This window comes from Lissotriton vulgaris, chromosome 3_1, assembly GCF_964263255.1.
Source record: "Lissotriton vulgaris chromosome 3_1, aLisVul1.2, whole genome shotgun sequence".
Classification (NCBI taxonomy): Eukaryota; Metazoa; Chordata; class Amphibia; order Caudata; family Salamandridae; genus Lissotriton; species Lissotriton vulgaris.
The window spans coordinates 539,252,125-539,274,821 of NC_141689.1; the positions used below are offsets into that span (position 1 = coordinate 539,252,125).

General features: G+C 46.5%; 1 protein-coding gene across 2 annotated transcripts in view; it reads right to left on the reverse strand.

The window, feature by feature from the left end:
* FCHO2 (FCH and mu domain containing endocytic adaptor 2) overlaps positions 1–22,697 on the reverse strand; it is a 1,161,485-nt gene that overhangs the window by 672,246 nt on the left and 466,542 nt on the right. For both annotated transcript variants that reach the window (XM_086960798.1, XM_086960797.1), the window contains exon 8: positions 13,914–14,010. In XM_086960798.1, coding sequence (XP_086816924.1) covers positions 13,914–14,010 — 97 coding nt within the window. The remainder of the gene's footprint in view (positions 1–13,913; positions 14,011–22,697) is intronic.

Below are 22,697 nucleotides of genomic sequence, written 5' to 3' on the forward strand. Positions count from 1 at the left end.
AACCCTCAGGCCGGCCTCGACAATAAAAGGCACATCAGCATGCAATTTGGCGACTCAGCAGCATATCAGAGCAGGCACAAGTAATCCAGAGTACGCTATACATAATCGCGCCACCGAGAGGCAGGATAATGAGGTTTAATTTTAAAGTTTTTAAATGAGTCCATAGCATTAAGGTCAAGAAGGATCCGAGTCAGAACAATACGATGAGGACCGAAGTGGGCAATAAACATCATAGTAGTCAGCAAGCATTTTCCACAAAACAATCAACTGTAAGCAAGTAAGTCAGGATAGAAAATAAATCCGCCACCTAGTGACCTCCAATCGCTACCCACCAGTTCCCAATCCACCCTCTGACCCAAGAAAATAAGGAAGGAAAGGAATAAAGGATAAAAGTGATAAAAAGAGAAAAAGGAAGAAAAAGAGGCCCATAGAAACTAAAACGATCGACAAAATTACCCCCCCACCCTACACGCATGCAGAGGCTACGGCCTACCCCCCCCTAGCAGTGTGTCTGTCGCCCCAAAGGAGTGCCCGAAATGCAGAAGAGAGAAGAAGAAGAAGAAGAAAGAGAAAGAAAAAAAATTCACGTTTGATCGGAGGAGGGCCCAGGATATTAACAAAGCAGACAATAACGTTACCCACGGCCGCCCAACCCCAGGCCCCGACCTAGTACCTAATCAACCTGTACCTCCAACAATTGTCATTTACAGTCCCGGCCATGCACGTAGGAAGTTGCAGCATAAGAAAAAGCATCATCAGCCCTGTCCCCTTCGAACCAGCGTGACAACAGAGTCCAGTTCCAGAACAGCTAACATGGACGGAAAGGGCCACCGTGGAATCCAATGCAGAAGTCGAGGCGCCTGCGAAGAGGCAAACTGGCTTGGAGGTCGGTAGCAGGGGGCACAAGAAATTTTCACTGCCAATCCGAAAACAGCACAACGGGGAGCAAGACCAGATGAGAGTTCCAGCATAGCGGTCAAACGATGCACCAACAGCAAGTCCAAAAGGACGCAAAGAAGCAAGTCTCCAGAGAACAAAGGAGAAGGGCAACATGGCGTCTGAGCCTTAATCACCGGCCCTCGCGAAGGAGCAGTGTCACCGAACTTCCCCAAGTCAAAGCCGAAGAATAATGCAGCAGACACTGAGGCGCGCTCATCCATCGCCTCCGTACACTCCAGAGCGGATGATCCACCGTCGAACAATGGAGGATGTGGCGTAGTGTGCAGCGCTGAGGGGCCATCGTGACCAGCTGGAAGGACCTCAGTGAGCCGGGCCCCCAAACCGTTAGCAGAGTGTTGAAAGGCCATACGCAGGTCCTCGAGTGCATCCAGGATATCCCGAAGCCCCAGCGGTGGATCCGGAATGGGGGATGCATCATTGGCCACCATCTTGTGCGCACAGCTATAAAGCGCCACGAAAAGCAAGTTTCACTCGTCAGCCAGCCGCCCTCGATAAGTCCGTGAAATGTCTGCAGGGCACTGCTGGGACAGTGATAGGAAGGCAGCCGGTAGTAGGGAAGCTTCTATAAAGAAGAAGCCGGCGGAGCAGGGAACCCCTCTGGCAGGCACTGGGTTGCAGACGCGGAAAATGGCATCCGCCACGGGGGAGTGCAACAAAGAAACAATCCCGGCCCTCTTCCAGCAAGGCCGGGATACAATGCGCGGGAGCCGATACAGTGTTGCAGGTAGGGCGCGCTGGGAAGCCGGGCCGAGGAAAGCTACGATGAAAAAGCCCAGCGCCAGTCTGCAGATACAGTCCACCGGCTCCTCCCCCTCCGCAGCGGCCGCTGCTGTTGTTGTCGCCGCCGGCCGTCTCCGTAACTCAAGGACCCGGGTGCGGCCACTCGAGAGGCCGGGATAGAAACAGAGGCTCTTTACCACCGGGATTGCGCCATTTTCACCGGGGTTTGCAGCAGCGGGAGCAGGAGCGTCTCCTAGGTAAGTGTAGCGCACGGAGGTGCAGGATTGAAAGCAGGATGTTGATAAAAGGCACAAGGGTCGGCGGAGCCGAAGAGCTAGGCGGCCATCTCGGCTGCTGGCTAGGCTCCTCCCCCTCCAAAAGCCAATTCTTACACTGGGAAGGAAACAAGCTCCCGGGGACCGGTTTCTGGCATTACAGCCGTCTTCGGCCCGGTTTGCTTGAATCCTGATGGTGCAATGAGCAAGGGTCTCACATCTGAGAATACCCTTCCACGCTTAGGGTGGACAAAAATATTTACAACAAGGGGTGGTGAGGGACAGAGTCTCTGAATTAAGCAGAAAGCTCTCACCCAGTCAAGAGATCAGGGCTAGATCCAACACCGTTTTTTAGCTCACTGCACCATCCCAGTTTCAGAACCTGGCTGTATGCAAATTAGTCTGTTCCTGTCCCAGTGCATGATGGGAACAGGGCAAACCAAACTACAAAAGCCAGTTCTTACACTGGGAAGGAAACAAGCTCCCGGGGACCAGTTTCTGGCATTACAGCCGTCTTCGGCCCGGTTTGCTTGAATCCTGATGGTGCAATGAGCAAGGGTCTCACATCTGAGAATACCCTTCCACGCTTAGGGTGGACAAAAATATTTACAACAAGGGGTGGTGAGGGACAGAGTCTCTGAATTAAGCAGAAAGCTCTCACCCAGTCAAGAGATCAGGGCTAGATCCAACACCGTTTTTTAGCTCACTGCACCATCCCAGTTTCAGAACCTGGCTGAATGCAAATTAGTCTGTTCCTGTCCCAGTGCATGATGGGAACAGGGCAAACCAAACTACAAAAGCCAATTCTTACACTGGGAAGGAAACAAGCTCCCGGGGACCGGTTTCTGGCATTACAGCCGTCTTCGGCCCGGTTTGCTTGAATCCTGATGGTGCAATGAGCAAGGGTCTCACATCTGAGAATACCCTTCCACGCTTAGGGTGGACAAAAATATTTACAACAAGGGGTGGTGAGGGACAGAGTCTCTGAATTAAGCAGAAAGCTCTCACCCTGGCGGCGAAGCTTGGGCATTTGGAGTTGAGGTGTGTGGCGAACAGATCTATTTCTGGCGGTCCCCACTGTTGAAAGAAAGGTTGAAGAACTTGCGGATGAAGTTCCAACTTGTGAATCTGTTGTCTCTGACGACTCACCAGATCCGCAACCTGATTGTGAACTCCTGGTAGCTGTTCTGCTAATAAGAAGATTTTCTGAGAATTGGCCCACCTCAATATGCTCTGCGCCAGCTGGGAGAGCTGTAAGGAGTGTCTTTCTCCCTGTTTTTGGATGTAGTACATGGCTGTCATATTGTCGGTTTCGGACTAAGACAGCTTTGCCTGATAAGTAATGTTGAAATGACTTTGGAGCTATAAAAATGGCTAGCAACTCCAGATGGTTTATGTGGAGTAGCTTTTGCTGCAGTGTCTACCTGCCCTGTACTGTGTGCTCTGCCAAATGAGCTCCCCAGCCGGTGAGGCATGCGTCCATGGTTAGCACCACCTGCGGAACTGGCTCTATGAACGGCCGTCCTTTGGAAATGTTTTTGGTGTTCCACCACTGCAGAGAGCGATGGGTCCGGCCATCCACCACCACCAGATCTGTTAATTGACCTTGAGCTTGGTTCCATTGGCTTGCTAAGCATTCTTGTAGAGGGCGCATTTGGAGTCTTGCATGCAGTACTGCGAAGATGCAAGACGCCATCATTCAAATTAGTTGCATGAACACTCGAACTGGTTGCGAGTGTTGCGGTTGGAATTTTTGTATAAGAGCTTGCATACTTTGTACTCTTGTTAGATTGGGGGATGTAAGTGCTTTGGAGGTATCTATTGTGGCACCAAGATACTGTTGAGACAGGGATGGTTGGCGATGTGACTTTGTTTGGTTTATAGTGAACCCGAGTTTGTATAACAGGTAAAAGATCTGGTGTGTGTGCTACACGCACAGGTGGTTGACTTGGCTTTTATTGGCCAGTCATCGAGATATGGGAAGACATGGATGTTTTCCCTTCTCAAATGTGCTGCTACTACCGCGAGACACTTTGTGAAAACTCAGGGTGCTGTAGTTACTCCGAAAGGGAGGACTTTGAATTGGTAATGTTGTCCGTCCAGTACAAACCGAAGGTACTTTCTGTGAGCTTGGTGAATTGGAATGTGGAAGTAGGCGTCCTTGAGATCTAGGGTAGCAAGGAAGTCGCCTTGTTTTAACAGAGGAAGGACCTGCTGTAATGTGACCATATGGAAGTGGTAGGAGTGTGAGATGCTCTTGTGACATGGGATGTTGTCTGCATGGTATTATTGGTTGGAGGAGTGTAAGTGAGCTCCAGGCAATAACCTGACTGAACTATTGGTCTCACCCACTTGTCTGTTGTGATGGAGTTCGACAGGTAGGAACTGTTGAAATCCCCCCTCCCATGGACTTTGCAGTGTCAGTATCCTTTTTCATTTTTTCTAGGGAAGTATCACCTGTAGGACCAAAAAGATGTTGCTGGTCAAAAGGTTGATTAGGAATACTGGTTTGTACCTCTGGTTTAAAACCAGAAATGCGCAGCCAGGCATGTCTACGTAAATGTATGCCAGTATTTAGTGCCCTTGAGGCTGTATCAGCAGCATCCAAAGCGCAACGGATGGAAGTATTAGTGATGACCTTCCCTTCCTGTATTAAGTCAGAAGCCCAGGTCTTGTATTTGTCTGGCAAATGTTGCATAAGGGTTTCAAGCTCATTGTAGTGAGCCCTATCATACCACGCCAACAGAGCTTGGGTGTTGGTAATTCTCCAGACGTTGACTGCCTGAGATGTCATGCGTTTGCCTGAAGCATCTAAAACTTTGGACTCTTTATCAGGGGGTGGAGCGTCCCCTGATGTCTGAGAATTAGCTCTTTTGAGAATACTAATGAGTCTAATAGTAGCTGGCCTTTGATATAGGTTGGAGCGACTTTGTAGTTTTTAACCAACCTGGGATTAATTACCCTTGCCCTGACAGGGTCTTTAAATACCTCAGATGCATGCTTTACAACCCCTTTAAGCATTGGTAAAATGGTTGTGGTTTTATGCAATGGGAATAATGTGTTGATAAGGAAGTCGTCATCTACTGGATCGATGTGTAGATCGACCCGATGAAAGGTTGCTGCCCTAAGAATGAGTTGTGTGAACCCTATACTGTCATCTGGAGGAGATGGCCTAAAAGGGTATGCGTCATCTTGTGGCAGATCTGGGGCATTGGTGAATTATAATCTTCCCAAGGATCATCTGATGGTCCAGGAATAATATCTGGGTAATCTAAAGGTTGCTCATCTTCTATCCCTCCTGAGTAATCATCCTCATCATCATCGGCTGGTGCTGTGTGGGATGAATGGTGAATGTGCGAGGGAAACGTCAAGGTCTAGTACCTCTGAAAGTGGTGAAGGTACCCTTATCAATCAATCAATCAAAGAAATTGTAAAGCGCACTACTCACCCGTGAGGGTCCCAAGGCGCAGGGGGGGGGGGGGGGGGGGGGGGAGGGGAGGTGCTGCTACTGCTCGAAGAGCCAGGTCTTGAGGAGCCTCTTGAAGGTGAGCAGGTCCTGGGTCTGCCACAGGTGGGTGGGGAGGGTGTTCCAGGTCTTGGCAATGAGGAAGAAGAAGGATCTGCCACAGGAAGTAGTATGTTGGGTTTGCGGCATGGCGGCAAGGCTGGCAGAGCGGAGCTGGTGGGCGGGGGTGTAGAAGTTGAGTCTGTTGTTCAGGTAGGCTGGTCCGGTGTTGTGGAGGGCTTTGTGTGCGTGGGTGAGGAGCTTGAAGGTGATCCTCTTGTTGACGGGGAGCCACTGCAGGTCTCTTAGGTGGTGGGTGATGTGGCTGTGTCGAGGGATGTTGAGAATCCGGCGGGCCGAGGAGTTCTGGATGCATTGAAGTCGCTGTAGGTGTTTCGTCGGGATTCCTGCGTAGAGTGCGTTGCCGTAGTCTAGCCTGCTGTTGACGAGGGCTTGGGTCACTGTTATTCTGGTTTTGGTCGGGATCCACTTGTAGATCCTGCGAAGCATGCGGAGGGTGTTGTAGCAGGAGGAGGAGACGGCGTTGACCTGCTTAGACATGTAGAGGGAGGAGTCGAGGATGAATCCCAGGTTGCGTGAGTGGTCCGTGGGCGTCGGTGCTGTTCCTAGTGTGGTCAGCCACCAGGAGTCATCCTAGGCAGAAGGGGTAAGGGCTTCCGTCTTGTCCGAGTTCAGCTTCAGGCGGCTGCTCCTCATCTACTCGGCGACGGCTTTCATTCCCTCGTGGAGGTTGGTTTTGGCGGTGTGCGGGTCCTTGGTGAGGGAGAGGATGAGCTGGGTGTTGTCGGCGTAGGAGATGATGTTCAGGTCGTGTTGACGGGCCACTTGTGCGAGGGGGGCCCTGTAGACGTTGAACAGGGTCGGGCTGAGGGATGAGCCCTGGGGTACGCCGCAGATGAGGTCGGTTGCTTCGGATCGGTAGGGTGGGAGGCGGACTCTCTGAGGTCTGCCAGAGAGGAAGGATGTGGTCAGTCCAGGGCTTTCTCCTGAATTCCGGCTTCTTGGAGGCGTGTTCTTAGTGTGCGGTGGCAGACCGCGTCGAAGGCGGCTGACAGGTCCAGAGGATGAGGGCTGAGGTTTCGCTGTTGTCTAGTTGGCGTTGGATGTCGTCTGTGGCGGCGATGAGGGCTGTCTCGGTGCTGTGGTTCCGTCTGAATCTGGATTGTGACGGGTCTAGGATGTTGTTGTCCTTGAGGTGGCGGGTCAGCTGTATGTTGGCGATTTTCTCGATGACCTTTGCCGGAAAGGGGAGCAGGGAGATGGGCCAGAAGTTCTTGAGGTCTGAGCATGTTTTTTGAGAAGGACTGGTGGTGTGGGGGTAAGGTCCTGTTTCCTTTTAGCAGGCACAGTAATGACATGTCTAGTCTTTGGATGAATAAGAAGAGTCTTTTGTTTTGGATCTGGATGGGAAAGCTCTTCTGTGGGAGCATCCTTTTTCGGCACCGACTGGTCTTGCTTGGAGTCGAGCTGTTTAGAGGGTTTAGCAGTGTCTATGACAGTCTTTATAGCAGATTTTGGTTTCGGTTCTGAAGACTTGTGGTCAGAAGCTTTCTTCGGCTTGTGTTTTTTGTTCGGATCGGATGTTTTCGGATCCAGAGTTATTGGTTCCGAAGTTCGTTTCGGGTCGACAGCTTTCGGTGCCGAAGAAGCCTTTGGTTCGACCGGTTTAGGTACTGGAGTTGGCTTCGATTCGACAATTCTCGGTGCCGAACTTGGTTTTGGTTTAGGGACTTTTTGTTTGTCAAGACCGATAGGCTGACTCGAGCCCGAGTCGCCTAGAGGCTTTTTGGGAGTCTTCATTGCCGGGCCCGAAGGCGGGGCATCGGAAGTTTGTGAAGGGTGTCCACCTGGGCCCAAAGGTGGAATGGAACCGAAGCCTGACCTGGTATGGGGTGTCAAGAGGGTCGACATTTGTACTCACGACCTGTTGACCAGCTGGAAAGAAATCGCCATCGTCTGCTTGCTCTTCGGCACCGGAAGCTGAATCCTCTGCTTCGGAAACGACGATGTCTTCCTGCTGTTCTTCTTCGGACTCTGGATCGACTGGAGTCTCCGCGACGATTATGTCTGGTGCCGATGAAGAGGATTGTGCCATAACTCTTCGAGCCCGACGGTCCCTGAGAGTCTTCTTGGACCGGAATGAAGCGCAGGCCTGGCAATCTTTGCTCTCGTGCTCTGGGGACAAGCACAGACTGCACACCTCATGAAGATCAGTGGGGGGGAATTTGTGTCCACACTGAGGGCACTTCTAGAAGGGTGTTCTTTCCATGAGCCGAAGGCCCAATGGCGCAGTTGGGCCCAACGGCCCGACGATCGCCGGAATCGAGAAGTGCAGGCTTTTTCGATGCAAGTATGAAGGAAATCGTGATCGAAACAATACCAACGGTAGAAATCAAGAAATGGGCGTCGAAAGTAGATCGGTAATGGGACCGAGCGACAAACACATCTGAGCCCGATGGTGGAAAAAAACAATCTGAAGATGGAGTCGCTACCCATGTGCACTATGCTCCAGAGGAGGAGTCATCTACCATACAAAAGACTATTCCAGCACAACAACAAAGTGTAATCATCTGGGCCCACCATCAGATGGCGATCTATGCACTGGAGTGTGATCTGCAGCCCATATGCCTATATGTATAGCGTTAGACGAGAACACTGTAATTGACAAGACCTGGTCGCTTACACTGGAGATAGATATTATACACACTCAATAAGAACTGCACTTTCATATCTAAGCCAGACCTTTTGGCTTTTCCATTTCCTGCTATTGTACTATAAGAGGGTGGTTGCAGTGTGAGACTGCTGCTGTATGAGTGACATCAGTAGTATGTGTGCTAATCAGAGTGGAGACAGGGCACTTCTGTTAGTGTGCGGTGCTATTCTGTGAGGTGTGTGGGTGCTGTCTGGTGTGTGACTGCAAAGGGTGTTAGGAGTGATAATTGAAGTAGGTGATGGAGGGGTGGTGGGCGTGTGACGGTTTTATCAGTATTTCAAGACTGGCTGGAGTCTTCTTACAAAACATAAACGCACCACAAGGTAATCTAACTATTACAGTAGTTCTGTGTGAAGGGTGGAGGGCTGCACTGTCTCTAGTATCCTCCAGGATGAGCCAGCATAAACTTAAAGTCTCATTACTGCGTGTGCCAACAGCCCCTTAGTACAAAAAAATGTTACACAAGATCAAGACTCGTACACCTTAAGTTATGGTTAAAGAACCAATACAGATAAACAAACTTCAGAGCAAAAAGAATCATTGTGTCCACAATTTTATGAGGAAAAAATCTATAGGGATTATGCTACTTAGCCAGTAAGCATCTGTTCTTGGCATTTAGAGCTGTAGATTCACATGCTTTGCATACTCTTGCCATCTAGTGTTGGGTCTGCATGTTTACAAGTTGTTTTTCTTTGAAGAAGTCTTTCCTAGTCACATGGTAAGGGGACTCCTCCTTTCGGTCATAGTGCTCATGGGCATCGATTCCAGATTGTTTTGCCGCTAGAGGGTGAGAATGGAGTAAGTAAGTGTAGTACATAGACTTCCGTGCATATGTAATGTAAATAATGCAAAACTGCAACAGCTACAGGTGCCTGGGGAGTTGGGAGGGAGCATGTGAATCTACAGCTCTACATGCCAAGAACAGATGCTGACTGGGTAAGTAGCATAATCCGTTTGAGGCAGGTGTGCTGTAGATACACATGCTTTGCATAGACTATATAGCAGTATTCTCCCAAAGCAATGGCTAAAAGTAGGTGTTGCAGCTGTTTGAAAAAGTATTTTTAGCACTGCTTGGCCTACAATGGCTTGTTGACGTGCTAACATATCCACACAGTAATGTTTGGTAAAAGAGTAAGGCGTGGACCATGTTGCTGCTTTACAAATATCAGCTATAGGGATGTTACCTAAAAAGGCCATAGATGCTCCTATTTTATGAGTAGAATGTGCTCTAGGAGGTATAAAGTTTGTTTAGCTTTAGTGTAGCAGGTTTGAATGCACTTAACAATCCATCTTGCAATACCAAATTTAGAAATGGGATTGCCTTTGTGGGGTATAGAAAACGTAAGGAACAGTTGTTTTGTTTTGCAAAAATCTTTTGTTCTTTCAATGTAGTACAATAGCTCTCTTCTGCCATAAAGAGTATGAAGAGCTTGTTCTGCTACCTTTATCAGGTTGAGAAAAGAACACGAGCAACTCAACTGATTGGTTGATATGGAAATCAGAAACCACTTTGAGAAGGAACATTGGGTTGGTGCAAAGAAGTACCCCGTCTCTATGAAGTCAAAAGAAGGGTTCTTCTAAGGTTAAAGCTTGTAGCTCACCAACTCTCCTTAATGAAGTGATTGCAAAGAGAAAGGCGACTTTCCATGAAAGAAACTGTAGCAGGCAGTTGTGTAATGGCTCAAAAGGTGGACCCATGAGCTGTGTAAGCACAATGTTCAGATTCCAATCTCTGGGGCAATTCCATTTCATCAGGATTCATGCTACCACGCGGTGTATCTTTGTCTCTGGGTAACACACTCGTCCGCATGTTTGGTTAACCACTCTTGAGAGATTGGCAGCCTCTTACTCTGCCTTGTCCTATTACCACCAAGTCTGAGTAACATTTTTGACTGGCTCATTGTGGGGCTAGAAGTATCAGTGTCATGGTTGACTGTCTGCACTTGCTTATGACTAGAACTAGAGGAATTAGTGGTTTTAGAGGACAAGTTTATGCAAAGGTCATTGACCAATTTATTGATAGTGAATTACCTAGAGACTAGTGGTATAGACACCTGGAGGAGACGCCTGGGCTTTTTCTGTTTGCAGGTGTGGCAAACAGGTCTATAAGACGTGTGCCCTATTCCCGGAAAATGTCATGTAATATGTCTTGTTTGAGTTCACTTTGTGTTGTGAGCTTCATAGTTTTTCAGCCTCTTTATTGCGTAGCGAAGGATGATGTATGGGAGGCGGCTAAGGCCGAAAAAACTAAAATCTTTTACCTGCTGTGGAGAGGGGGTTTCAAGGGTGCAAGTCTTTACCTACCTGGGTGTGATTTTTGAGGAGAAGGGCTCGTGGAAACCACAGGTGACGGCAAAGTCACTAGCTGTAACTAGATCAACCTCAGCTTTGCTGAGTTTCGCAAAGCGACTTGGCTCACGCCTATCCATAGCCACTTACGGTGCGCCGCTGTGGGGGTACTCCTCAACTGGTGAGTTGCAGACCGTGGAAAACCAGTTTCTCAGATCTCTATTGAGTGTTCCACAATCCACACCAGTTTTTTCACTACACTCTGAGTTAGGTTTAGGTTACATTACTGACCTGCTTCTTCTGGCACCACTGGTATGTTGGGCCAAAACCTGGCTGAACAATGACATTACACTTAACCACACTATCCTTAGGGACTGCATGGCTCTGGATAACGCTTTAAAGATCCCGTGGCTGGCTTACGTAAAAGGCGCTTTGGGAAGCTTTGGTAGGCCCAACCTCTTCAGCCACCCTAACACACTTTGTAGGGGGGATGTGAAATGGATTAAGGTTAACTTTTTGAGGAGGGCATCTCAAACGCGGGAGAGTGAGGAACTGACTAAACCGAGAGCGAGAGCAAACTTCCTCCTCCTGACTACGCCCTCAATTGAACCGTATCTAAAACTTGTAAGCCGCCCATATCATCGACACTTGCTTATTAGATTTAGGTTCAACATTATACAATACTCCCTAGGTGACTTCCCCGTATGGGGGGTCCCAGACGAGTCAATCCCATGCAGCTGTGACAACTTTTCAGAGCAGTCCCTTATGCATTTTGTAATGTTTTGTGATCATTTTAAGAAGAGCAGAAAGCAGTTATTGGTCCCTATTTTAAGGGAAGCAGGTTTTGCACAAGTACGTCCAGCACTATTTTATTTACAACTACTAGGTAGCCCTAGGATAGTCTTCAGGGTTGCTAGCTTTCTGGTCGCAGCCATGCGTACAAAGGCCAGGAAGCTATCCCCGAGGTACCAGGAGGGTTGACCTCTCTATACTGCTGATACTATTAACGTTTTTAAGTTAATTCTTCTTCTTTTTATTACATTGTGAGTGTAACTGTTTTCTTACCAATTTTTTAACTATTCGATTACACTAGACATTACTACCGGGTTTGACTCATTAATGATTTTAACCATATGAATTATATGATCTGCCAAATTTTTAACATGTATTTTTTAATATGTATTGTCTTGTTGCTTTTATGAGTTTAAGTAATCGAATAAAGCTTGCTTTTGACTTTGATGTATGGCTCTTAACAGTATGTACTTTTCTATTTCCTAAACTATTTCCTAGCTAGGACAGGGCATTAGATCTGGTCCCTACCGGTTAGTTGAGAAAAAGCTGTTGTTTTGTTTGTTTAGATCAGTACCATCTTCCCCTGACACATAAGTGAAAAGCAAGAGCTAGGAGGACTGTCTTGGGTTCTAGGATATTTAAGTGTTTGATCGCTCCCAGAGGCCTTCAATGGCCCCTGATTTTATGTGTTTCCATTTGAACTCCGAGGCCTGTGGCAAAAGGCATAACAATCTTGCACAATATTAAGCAGCCATTCTTCTTCCTGTGATGGAGTGGTATACAATAGTAGGGAAGTTGCAAAGTCATTGCCTTGATGTCCCGGGGGCCATTCCCCATGGAGGCCGATGATTGACATCCTCTGCCTCTAAAAGGGCAATTCTCTTGGCGAGTAATGCTGCTGTTGTGAGTGCTGATACTGCCAACGATGTGTTGGAACTCTCTCCTCCTACTGCTGGTGGTGGTAGTACAAATCTTGGAATTTGTACCGATTTTTATAGAATTTCCTTTAAACCCACAGTCTTTAGTGTTTCTGTTTTTGTTTTCATGCTATGCATCTCTTAAAGTAAACAGGATTAGTGAATGACAAATTCATTTTTGCTGAGCTTCAGACTTTGTCTTTCATAGTCATGAAGACCAACTTAAAAACAGTCTGCGCAATATGTAGAGAGGCACTGGCAAATCATTTTGAAAATCTTCCTTCTTGTGCTTAGAAATGTACTTAGCAACCTGTTACACCATTACCAATAAGGACCTATCAAATTTGTCCAACTAATGCACCCTCTGAATGCTCTTGGAGCCAATCCCGCCAGACGTTTTACTATCCTGCCAAAACAGACTAGTCATTTACTCTCCCTGTCTGAAGACAGAGGTCAGGGGGGCTGAGGCACGACACTTTCTAACCACAAACTATTGCAGAGTAAGGATGTCCCTCGAAAAATACTTGACTTGTTCTAGTGCCTTAAACATCTTTCAAAACACTGGAACTACTGGTTTAATCGTGGCTGGAGCTATTTCAAGCAACACTGGCACCAGTGGTAGAAATAGTCATGTAGGCTGTAATGCTTTGATAGAGAACCAGGAGGAGAAGCTGGTGTAGAAGACATTGTAATTTATCAAAATAGTCCGTATTGATTTACCTTCTCGGTGGAGAAGGTATAGGTGTGCACTTCCTTTTGTCCTTATGTAACACTTTATTATCTACTGGAGTTCTGCTTGTATCCAGAACCTATAGAGGTTGAGGTTTTCCATGTATGCCAAAAGGCATGATTTTAGGTGTTTATGGTACCACAGAAGGTAGGTAGGTGGGTATATATATATATATATATATTTATATATTATATATATATATAAAGACATATATATATATATATATATATGAAGACTATTTCCATTATGGATGTACAGAAGCAAAATACAGTCAGTCACATAGAGGTCAGTCAATAGCTGACGTCGAGTGAAGCACTGCCCTATGCTGTGGTTGGCAGAAGCGTAAGCAACAATTCAACAGACAAATGAATGAAGACCACCTACCAAAAGCCCATAAATGTAAGTATAATTGACATTTCTTTTTATTTTATTTAAATAATGGTCTTGAGAGACATCTGTCTCAAAGGGCAGACCTAAATAGGGCAGTACTACGGAAGTGTTCATGACTATCACAGCAGATCCTACAATGCAAAATCATTAATTTTTTTAGACTAACCTCAAACAGTGACGAACATGACTGTATGGACCCAAAAATATAAATGTTTGTATATACTTTAAATACCATACATTTAGTTAAATATATGACATTTTATTAATGGGAAGTATACAGACAATACAGGGGGGTTGCCCTACACAATGATGGGCTCAACGTCTGACCACTAACATTTGTAGATCTACAAATTCAGGTAACAGCGGCCCCCAAGAGGATCCCACTTTAGAAATTCAATCCAGGGACAAGACAAACATTCAGATAAGTTATCCAATGTTTTTTTGTCTACGATCAAACAAGGCTAAATCACATATATGAAGACATACTTTGCTTTAAAAAAAATGTGTGCAGGACATGTCATATTACATTCTGCAAGATCCCTTAGTTGCACAACAATCTTGGCCAGTGATATAAAAGCCGGCCTTTATTGCATGACCTTACCTGGTCTCTCCTTGCCTGTACCTTTGGTTTCAACAAATTTTTGTATCAAGCTTTCTACTGTCGTATTTGCCATGTTGTTTATAAATTCTTCATTGATCTTCAAGGAAAAGAGACGAATGGAAAAAACATTTTAACTAAGAGGTTTTGATAGAAAGCAGAAAAAAGTCACTGGTTAATAACACTTTTTGCTCAAAATTAAAAACTGATTGCTCACCGATATTTCAAATGCAAACCTTTTTTGTGTGGTTTTTCCATTGTTTACTATAACGCTTCATTGAGCCAAATGATAACAAAACTTCATGAGTTAGGGCTCCATTCTACAGGCCTACGACGGTTTGGATCTTTCCTGAGCAACAGGACCCAGTCCTTTCAGCTGAACACTGGTAGATCCTTCCCCCACAGTGTAGGAAGCTGGCTCTGTATATACTATACCGAAGTAAGGTATAGTGTGCACAGATTCCAGTGAATCCCCAAAGGTACAGCCGAAGCTAAATTAGATAATCACTAGCAGTTCTTTTTGTGGTAGTCTGATCGAGTAATAAGGCTCATCAGGAGGGTGTGTTAAGCATTTATTGCAATTACTCAATCAAGACTGAAGGCGCATACTCACAGTATACAGACCAATTAGGTAAGTATAAAAAGGTAGACTTATGTTTTATTCCTAGAACCAAGCAGGACTTGGCACAGGTAAGTGGATACACTTTCAAATGCAAATCTTTGCAAGGAAATGCAGTTGTGGTTGAAATTGCAATCATTACAAGTTTGTACTTGCTTTTAAAACTGTTTAAAATACAAAGAGATTACTTTGGAGTACTTTTAGATTACATCGACTACTTGGGGTGATATGCCTAGATATCACACCCTGCATCCTACAATACAAAGTTAAGTAAAACACTTTTTGATTTAAGGCACAGTTACTTTTCTTTTATACAAAACACAGTTCAACACGAAATATTTTAGGAACAAAAACTCGTAACATTGGTTTCTGTGGGGAAAATAGTGTTAGTGGTTTACAGGTAAGTAAACCTGCAAGTATGGTTTCAGGGTTTAGGACCAGTTTCCCCACGGTCCAGTAAGGCACTCAAATTGCATCACCAGCGACACTAGGGTGGCTGGGTGCAGAGGCCCAACGTTAACTAAAGGGGTAGGGTGCAGTTGGTTGGGGGCTGCTTACGAATGACCAACCCCCAGACCATATACTCTTTATGCCTTTACTGCACTTACAATGTCTAAGAATGGACTTAGGCATTGTAGGGGGACAGTGTTCATGCAACTGTACCCTAACCTGGGGCTCGTGCATCCTGCTAGAGGGATGACTTACCTAGGCCCCAGGCAGTGGGTTGCAGGCATGGCAAACAGGCAGTGTTCCATGTCGACTCTTCACTTTTCTCTGCACCAAAACCAGCAGCCCGCAATGGCAGTGTGTGGGTGTTAAAGTGCAGGGTCCCTAAGGGTGGCATATAGGTGCTGCATCCCTTAGAGGCTTTCCCTAGTCACAGTGCCCTTGGTACCCATGGTAACTTTTACAATGGGTTTACCTGTGGCCAGAGATGTGCCAATTGTGCGTACAAAGGTACAGCTTTCGGAAAGACCACAGGCCCTGGTAACCTGATAGACAGGTTACCAGGGCACATCAAGTCAAGTTTCATCAAATGTCAGGTAATAAGTGGGGGGGGGGGGGTTGGTGGTACTGCAACAGAAAGCCACTTTTGTACACACAGCTCCAAATGCAGGGTACTACAAGGCTCTTCCTTGGGCCCAACACTTTTCAACGTGTACGTTGCATCTCTTTCCAAGATGGTCAGATATTGGGGATTTGAGATATGCTGTTATGCAAAAGATACCTAGCTGGTCATATCAATAAAGGAGAAGCACGAAGAAACCAACCAGAAAAAAAACGTTCTGGCTGCCTCTCTGAGGTAGCCAGGTGGATGATGACTCATTGCTTAAAACTAAATGCCTAAAAAAACGGAGATTCTACTATTTGGAAGTGCTCATCAGATTTGGGATTCATCAAGGTGGCCTGTATCCCTGGAACCCGCACCTGAGTCAGAAAAGGCAGCAAAAAACGGAGTACTCATTAATCAATCTTAATTCATGCTGGAGAAAATCAAATCCATTGTGGTAAATCCTTTGGCTTTCTAAAACTCCTCAGAAAGCCTTTCTACTGGACGCCAGGCACAGAACTGTAGTTCAAGCCCTAATTGACAGTATGTTGGACTACAGGAAAGCCCTATACATGTGGATGGTTGACTTTCTTTTTACCCACTTGCAGGTGATACAAAAAACAGCCGCAAAACTCATCTGCAATAAAGATAGACGCAGCTCGGCGTCTCCCAGCCTGAAAACCCTCCACTGGCTGCCCATTTAAATGTACAGGAATTTATATAGCGCAAATCACCGAGCGGTTTCTAAGCGCTTGCTTAGGGAACCCGTCCTGGTATTCCCCTGTGAGATAACCCCGGCAGGGTATCCGCAAGGTGAAAGCCAGGCATCCCACCGCGAGGGGCCGTTGTGGAGATTAAGCAAGCTATTGCCCAGAGTCGCAGAGTGTGAACCCGTGAATCGAGTAGGCACCGGAGCGAGAATTGTCGAGTCCATGGACATTTTAGGACTCAAGACCCCGCCGAGCCAGGAATTGAACCCTGGTCCCGGGCTGACCTCTGCTTCCAGGTCTGCCTCCTCTAACCAGTGAGCCACACTTCTACACACTTCTCCACAATAGAGCTAAATTTAAGCTGTTCTGCCACGCTTATAAGGCTTATTTATTTATTTATTTGTTTACATTTGTAATGCGCACAGCTACCCAACAAAGGGTTTCCCGGCGCGGCAGATCCCAATAGCAATGCGGTTACAGAAACTAGATGTTAAAGAGCCATGTTTTTAAGGCTTTTCTGAATGTGATGTAATTCGACTCAGACCGCAATGTATGTGGCATTGAATTCCAGAGCGAAGGTCCTAGGAATGAGAAGGACTTGCCACCCATGCGTGACAGCCTGGTCCTTGGAATTTCAAAATGATTTGCCGTGGAAGACCGAAGAGATCTGGAAGGACGGTAGGGGCGCACCAGGTTTTGCAGATATTTAGGAGCGGTGTTGGTGGAAATCCTGTGCATAAAACATAGAGATTTGAATTTAACTCGGTTTTCAATTTTTAGCCAGTGTAACTTCCTGATGTATTTAGTGGTTGGAGTAGAGATGGGAATTTTACAGAGAAGTCTGGCTGCTGCATTTTGCACTGATTGCAACCTGCGGACAGTAGCTTTGTTCGCCCCCAGGTACAAAACGTTGCCATAATCTAGCCTAGATGTTATTAGGGCATTGACAACTGTTTTCTTGGTGTTTTCAGGCAGCATCCAACAGATCTTTTTTAGCCATTTTAATATGGCAAAGCAGGTGGCTGAAGTCTTTACCGCTTGCTGATGTAAACTGAGTGAGTCGTCAATAATGACGCCCAGGTTGCGAGCATGAGTAACCGGGGTAGGGGGGGTGCCCATTTCAGTTGGCCAATGTTGGGGTCCCCAAAGTTCTTTATTTTTGCCCAACACGATTAACTCGGTTTTTTCGCCGTTAAGTTTTAGGAAGTTTTTTTGCATCCAGTCGGCGATTTTACAGAGTCCGAGTTGTAGGGTGGAGGAATTATCAGAATCTGCAGCTGATAAAGAAAAAAGCAGCTGGGAATCATCAGCGTAGGAAAACATTAAAAGCCCTGTTTCCTCCACTATTTTGGCCAGGGGGCTCATATACACGTTGAAAAGCAACGGGCTAAGAATAGAGCCCTGTGGAACTCCGTGTTTGAATGTCATGGTATCGGAGCAGGCAGTTTGTGAGAAGACCTGGAACATGCGGTTTTCCAATAATGATCTAATCCAGTTGAGAGCTGCCCCACGGATGCCCAGGGAGTGGAGTGTTTGGGCGAGGACCGCATGCGACACGGTGTCGAATGCTGCGCTGAGGTCGAGCAGCACAAGTGCCACTGTTTCGCCCTTGTCCACCATGCGGCGGATATTTTCGGTTACCCCCAGCAAGGTAGTTTCTGTGGAAAAGCCTGCACGAAATCCCGACTGGTGGGATGGTAATAGGTCATGAGTGGTAATGAAATCAGTGAGGCAACGATGTACATGTTTCTCCAATATTTTTGCAAAGGTGGGCAGCAAGGATATTGGGCGGAAGTTAGCTGGCAAATTGGGGTCTGCTCCAGCTTTCTTCAAGAGCGGATGAATCATTGCATGCTTCCATTCACTGGGTACAAATTGTTCCAGTAACGAAGCATTGAGAAGATCAGTGATGGTAACCAAGACGTTGCTGTTAAGTTGCTTTAAGACTGAGCATGGCAATGGGTCTTTAGGTGAGCCAGATTTAATAGTTTTTAGCAGCCTTTGAACCATATCAGGGTTCAGCAAGGGCCAACTATCAAGTGTGACAGAAGATGCATTAACCGGAGTAGAGCAATCCGGAATGCCTGGAGCATTACCCGAGGTAGGTGATGCACAGTTTGGGGTAGCTTCAGTGGTTAACTTATATTTATTAGAAGCTTGATTAATGTCTTGGTGAATTTGGTCGACTTTATTGATGAAGAAGGCAGCTAGTAGGTCACATTGAGTTTTATTAAGTTCAGGTGGGAGTTGAGACGTATTAGAGCCAGCCAGCTCTTTTACTAGTTTAAAAAGTGTTTTGGAGTGGTCTAAGGCATTTGTGATTTTTGTGCAGATGAATTCTGCTTTAGCCTTGCTACACTGCTTTTGATACGCTATTAACTGAATTTTGTATTTTTCCTTGATTACAGGTGAGTAACTCCTCCTCCATTGACGTTCAAGATTTTTACATCTAGTTTTTTCATTTTGTAAGATATCGTTGAACCAGGGTGCAGGAGAGCGGTGGGTGTTGGGTTTAAGCTTTGTTTTGGGCAGGGTGGAGTCAATGGCTGCAAGAAGCCAGTTTTGTACTGTGGAGGAAAGCTGTTGAACAGTGGTCTTAGTGCAAGGCCTATGTTCTTCCAGGAGGGTATTGAGACTGTCAATGTCAAGTTGTTTCCACTTTCTTATAAACTGGGTGGGTAGGGGAGTATTATCTTTATTTATTGGGTCGACCTGAAGGGCAAATTTAACCAAATAGTGGTCGGACCAGGGCAGAGGCTGGGCAGAATGCGTCACAATATTGTTAAGATTGGAAAAGATGGGATCTAGCAGGTGTCCAGCACGATGTGTAGGCCCTGAGTTCTTTAAGGTTAGATTGAGAGCTGCTAAGTCATTTATGAAGTCTTTAGCTAAAGAGCATTCCTCATCCTCTAGATGCAAGTTTATGTCGCCTAAGATTGTGAAATTGGCAGTTCTCATGGCTAACGGTCCGATAAGTGCAGACATATTTGTCACCCATTTGGATGCTGCCCCCGGAGGCCGATACACAAGGACTCCGGCTAAAGTGAAATAAGGGGCTAGCGTAAGTTTAAATGTCGCCGCTTGGCAGCCATCACATAAAAGAGGTTTAAATTCGCAATTAAAAATCTTTTTGAAGATGATGGCAATTCCTCCGCCAGGTATCTTTTCCCTGTCAAGTCTGGTGATAGCGTAGGAGTCCGGAAGTGCCATAGCTATGTCTGGACCCGAACTTTCTTTGAGCCAGGTTTCAGTAATAAACAATGCGTCGGGTGCTTCATCTAAGAGTAGGTTAAAAATTTCTAGTTTATGCATTGGTAAAGAGCGACAGTTGAGGCTAATAAAGGAAAAGGATTTTGTCTTTGATTTTGAGGAGTTCTTGAGGGAATCAGACAGCGTGGATTTGATCCCTACAGGGTCAATATGTAATTGACAGGTTTGACAGGAATCCTTCTCCCACCCCAATTTTAACAACCTGCAGGAGGGTTTTATTGCTGGTTGTAGAGCCTTCAAATCGACTGACGTATATTTGATGTAGGGGGATTCTATTGAATGTATTGCTACATCGGCTATAGGTACCTGTGGTAGGTTGGGGACTGAACCATATGGTGGTGCCATAGCCCTGAGGCACGCCCGAGGCGCGGACGGGCACAGACGGGCTGACTCTGGCATGACTCCGGCGCTGAGGAGGCGCTTCCGCAAACGCGACCGCTAGCGCGGATATAGACCGTTTCCTTAAATACCGGACACTAGAGCGCTCTCACCACTCTCGCCCCCTCACTCAAGATGGCCGCCGTAAATGCTGTTGTCACTAGCCCTCGATCTACAGCCCTAAAATCGGCTGGGAATGTCAGGAACAGAGCGAAAATAGTGGCAAGTGAGTGCCAAGTATGCCAGGTATGCTGTATGCAAACAGTATGAAAATTAGAGCACTTTTAAAATTCGGCGTTTTTAAAATAAAATAAGTGGCACAGTAGCTGGAAATTGCTCCTTGCGTGATCAGAAGTCAAACATTATGTTTGCAAAGCGCTGGGATCTCGCGCCTGCTTCCTAGGGGCTCCTTAAATACCGGACACTAGAGCGCTCTCACCACTCTCGCCCCCTCACTCAAGATGGCCGCCGTAAATGCTGTTGTCACTAGCCCTCGATCTACAGCCCTAAAATCGGCTGGGAATGTCAGGAACAGAGCGAAAATAGTGGCAAGTGAGTGCCAAGTATGCCAGGTATGCTGTATGCAAACAGTATGAAAATTAGAGCACTTTTAAAATTCGGCGTTTTTAAAATAAAATAAGTGGCACAGTAGCTGGAAATTGCTCCTTGCGTGATCAGAAGTCAAACATTATGTTTGCAAAGCGCTTCATTATTCCGGCACTGTGATGCTTCGATCTAAGGTGGAGTATCATAAACCTACAAGAAATTTGAGATCAGTAAATATAGCCTTAGTCAAAGCCAATCGTGTAAAAAAGACTAGAGCCAGAGGTTGCTCTTTCACCCATCTTGCAGCAGTCCAGTGGAACATTTTACTCCTGGACCTCCGCCTCACTAGTTACTACTTTAAAAATAGAAAAAAGCTTAAATCAGGGCTCTTCCCAGAGTAACTGACTCGATCTATTAAATTGCTCCTTCCCCCAGTAAAGATAGGCCGTGTAGCAGTTTCAGCAGGGGATATCCCTCTGGGGATGAGAGTAAGTGCTCTACAAATACTGCACTTAGATTGCAGGCACTGCTTCAGGGGATTGCAGGTGCACTTCACATCCTTTGGCTATACACAGTAAAATTGTATTTATTTATTGTATTGGCCCCATGTCATGCATGACTGAAGGCAGGCCTTAGATTCTTGTCTAAATACATTTTGTAGCCCAGTATATTTTAGGCCATACTTTTCAATGTAAAAGGAAAACTAAGGCCTCACAATGTGAGGGGAAACAGAAATGTTCAAACCAAGAAAAAGATGGCTGTCATGGTTCTGGACGCTTTGGAGTTCTGAAAATCAATCAATAGATTTGTTGAGCGCATCTTGTCACCGGTGAGGGTATCCAGACGCTGGCAGAGTTCAATTGATTAGCTGAATAGCTAGGTCTTCAGGGACTTGTGGAAAGCTGCTAGGTAGTAGTAGTAGTACCCTCGGCATCTGCTACGTCAGATGCAGGGGGAGAGGGTTAGAGAAAGGAAAGGAGAGTGTAGGTGTCTGGTGGGCTGATGGAAGTTCAGGTGGTGGTTCAAGCAGGCAGGCCAGAGTTGTGTAGAGCCTTGTATTCATCGGTCAGGAGCTTGAATGGGCATCTTTTCTGTACATGGAGCCAGTGGACTTCTCTGAGGTAGAAGGTGATGCGTGTTCATGTAGGAAGATCCAGGACGAGCCTGGCTGGTGAGTTCTGTTTGCACTATAGTCGTCTTCTGAGGTGAGCTGCGACCGCTGCATAGAGAGCAATGCCGTAGTCCAGTCCACTGGAGAGGAGGACCTGGGTGATGGTGTGTCTTGAGATTTGGGGTAGCCATTTGAATAACTTTCGAAGCATGCAGGGAATGAAGAAGCAGAAAGAGGAGACCCAGTGGACCTGTGTTATCGTGGTCTGCTTGTGCCTAGAAAGGCCTAGGTTCCTAACATGGTCAATGGGAGTAGTAGTAGGTGATAGTTTTGAGAGTCACCAGGATGTGTCTGGTAGGGAGCTTTTTTTTCCCAAAAAGCAGTACCGATGTCTTGTCCAAGCTGAGCTTCAGGTAGTTGTTTTTCATCCAGTTGTCGACATCTATTATGCAGTTGTGGATGTTGTTCTTGGTGGTGACTTTGGAGAGGGAGAGGATGATATTTGTAAGTCGTCACCATAGGATATGATGTTGAGTCCATGGGCTTTGGCGTGGCTGGCTAGAGGTGTCATAAGTGTTTAAGATAGTGGGATTGAGCACGTTTCCTTGGGTTACTCCAAATATGATTTCCTTGGGTTCGGAAGTGAAGTGGGAAGGCAGACTCTTTGTCTTCTCCCGGTGAAGAAAGAGGAGGTTCATCTGAGAGCGGCTCTTTAGATGCCCCTGTTGTGCAGCCTGTGAGGAGTGTGTGGTGGGAGACCATACAGAACGCTGCAAAGATTTCTAGGAGGATCGGAGCCACAGTCTATCGTTTGTCAAGTAGGGCTTGGATATCGTTGGTAGCCAGGATGAGGGCTGTCTTAGTGTTGCAGGATCCGGATTGGGAGGAGTCGAGTAGGAGCTTCTGTTCCAGATGCGAGGAGAGTTGCTGGTTGATGGCTTTTTCTAAAAGTTTAGTTGGGAAAGGGAGCAGGGATATCGGTCGGTAGTCGTTGAGTACGTGTCTCAATCTGGCTTTGCCTAGGTTGAAGATGTGGTGAGGGCGTGGGTCGGTTGGGGCCCCTGAGTGGACGGAGTTCATGATCGAGGCAGTGTCTTGTAGG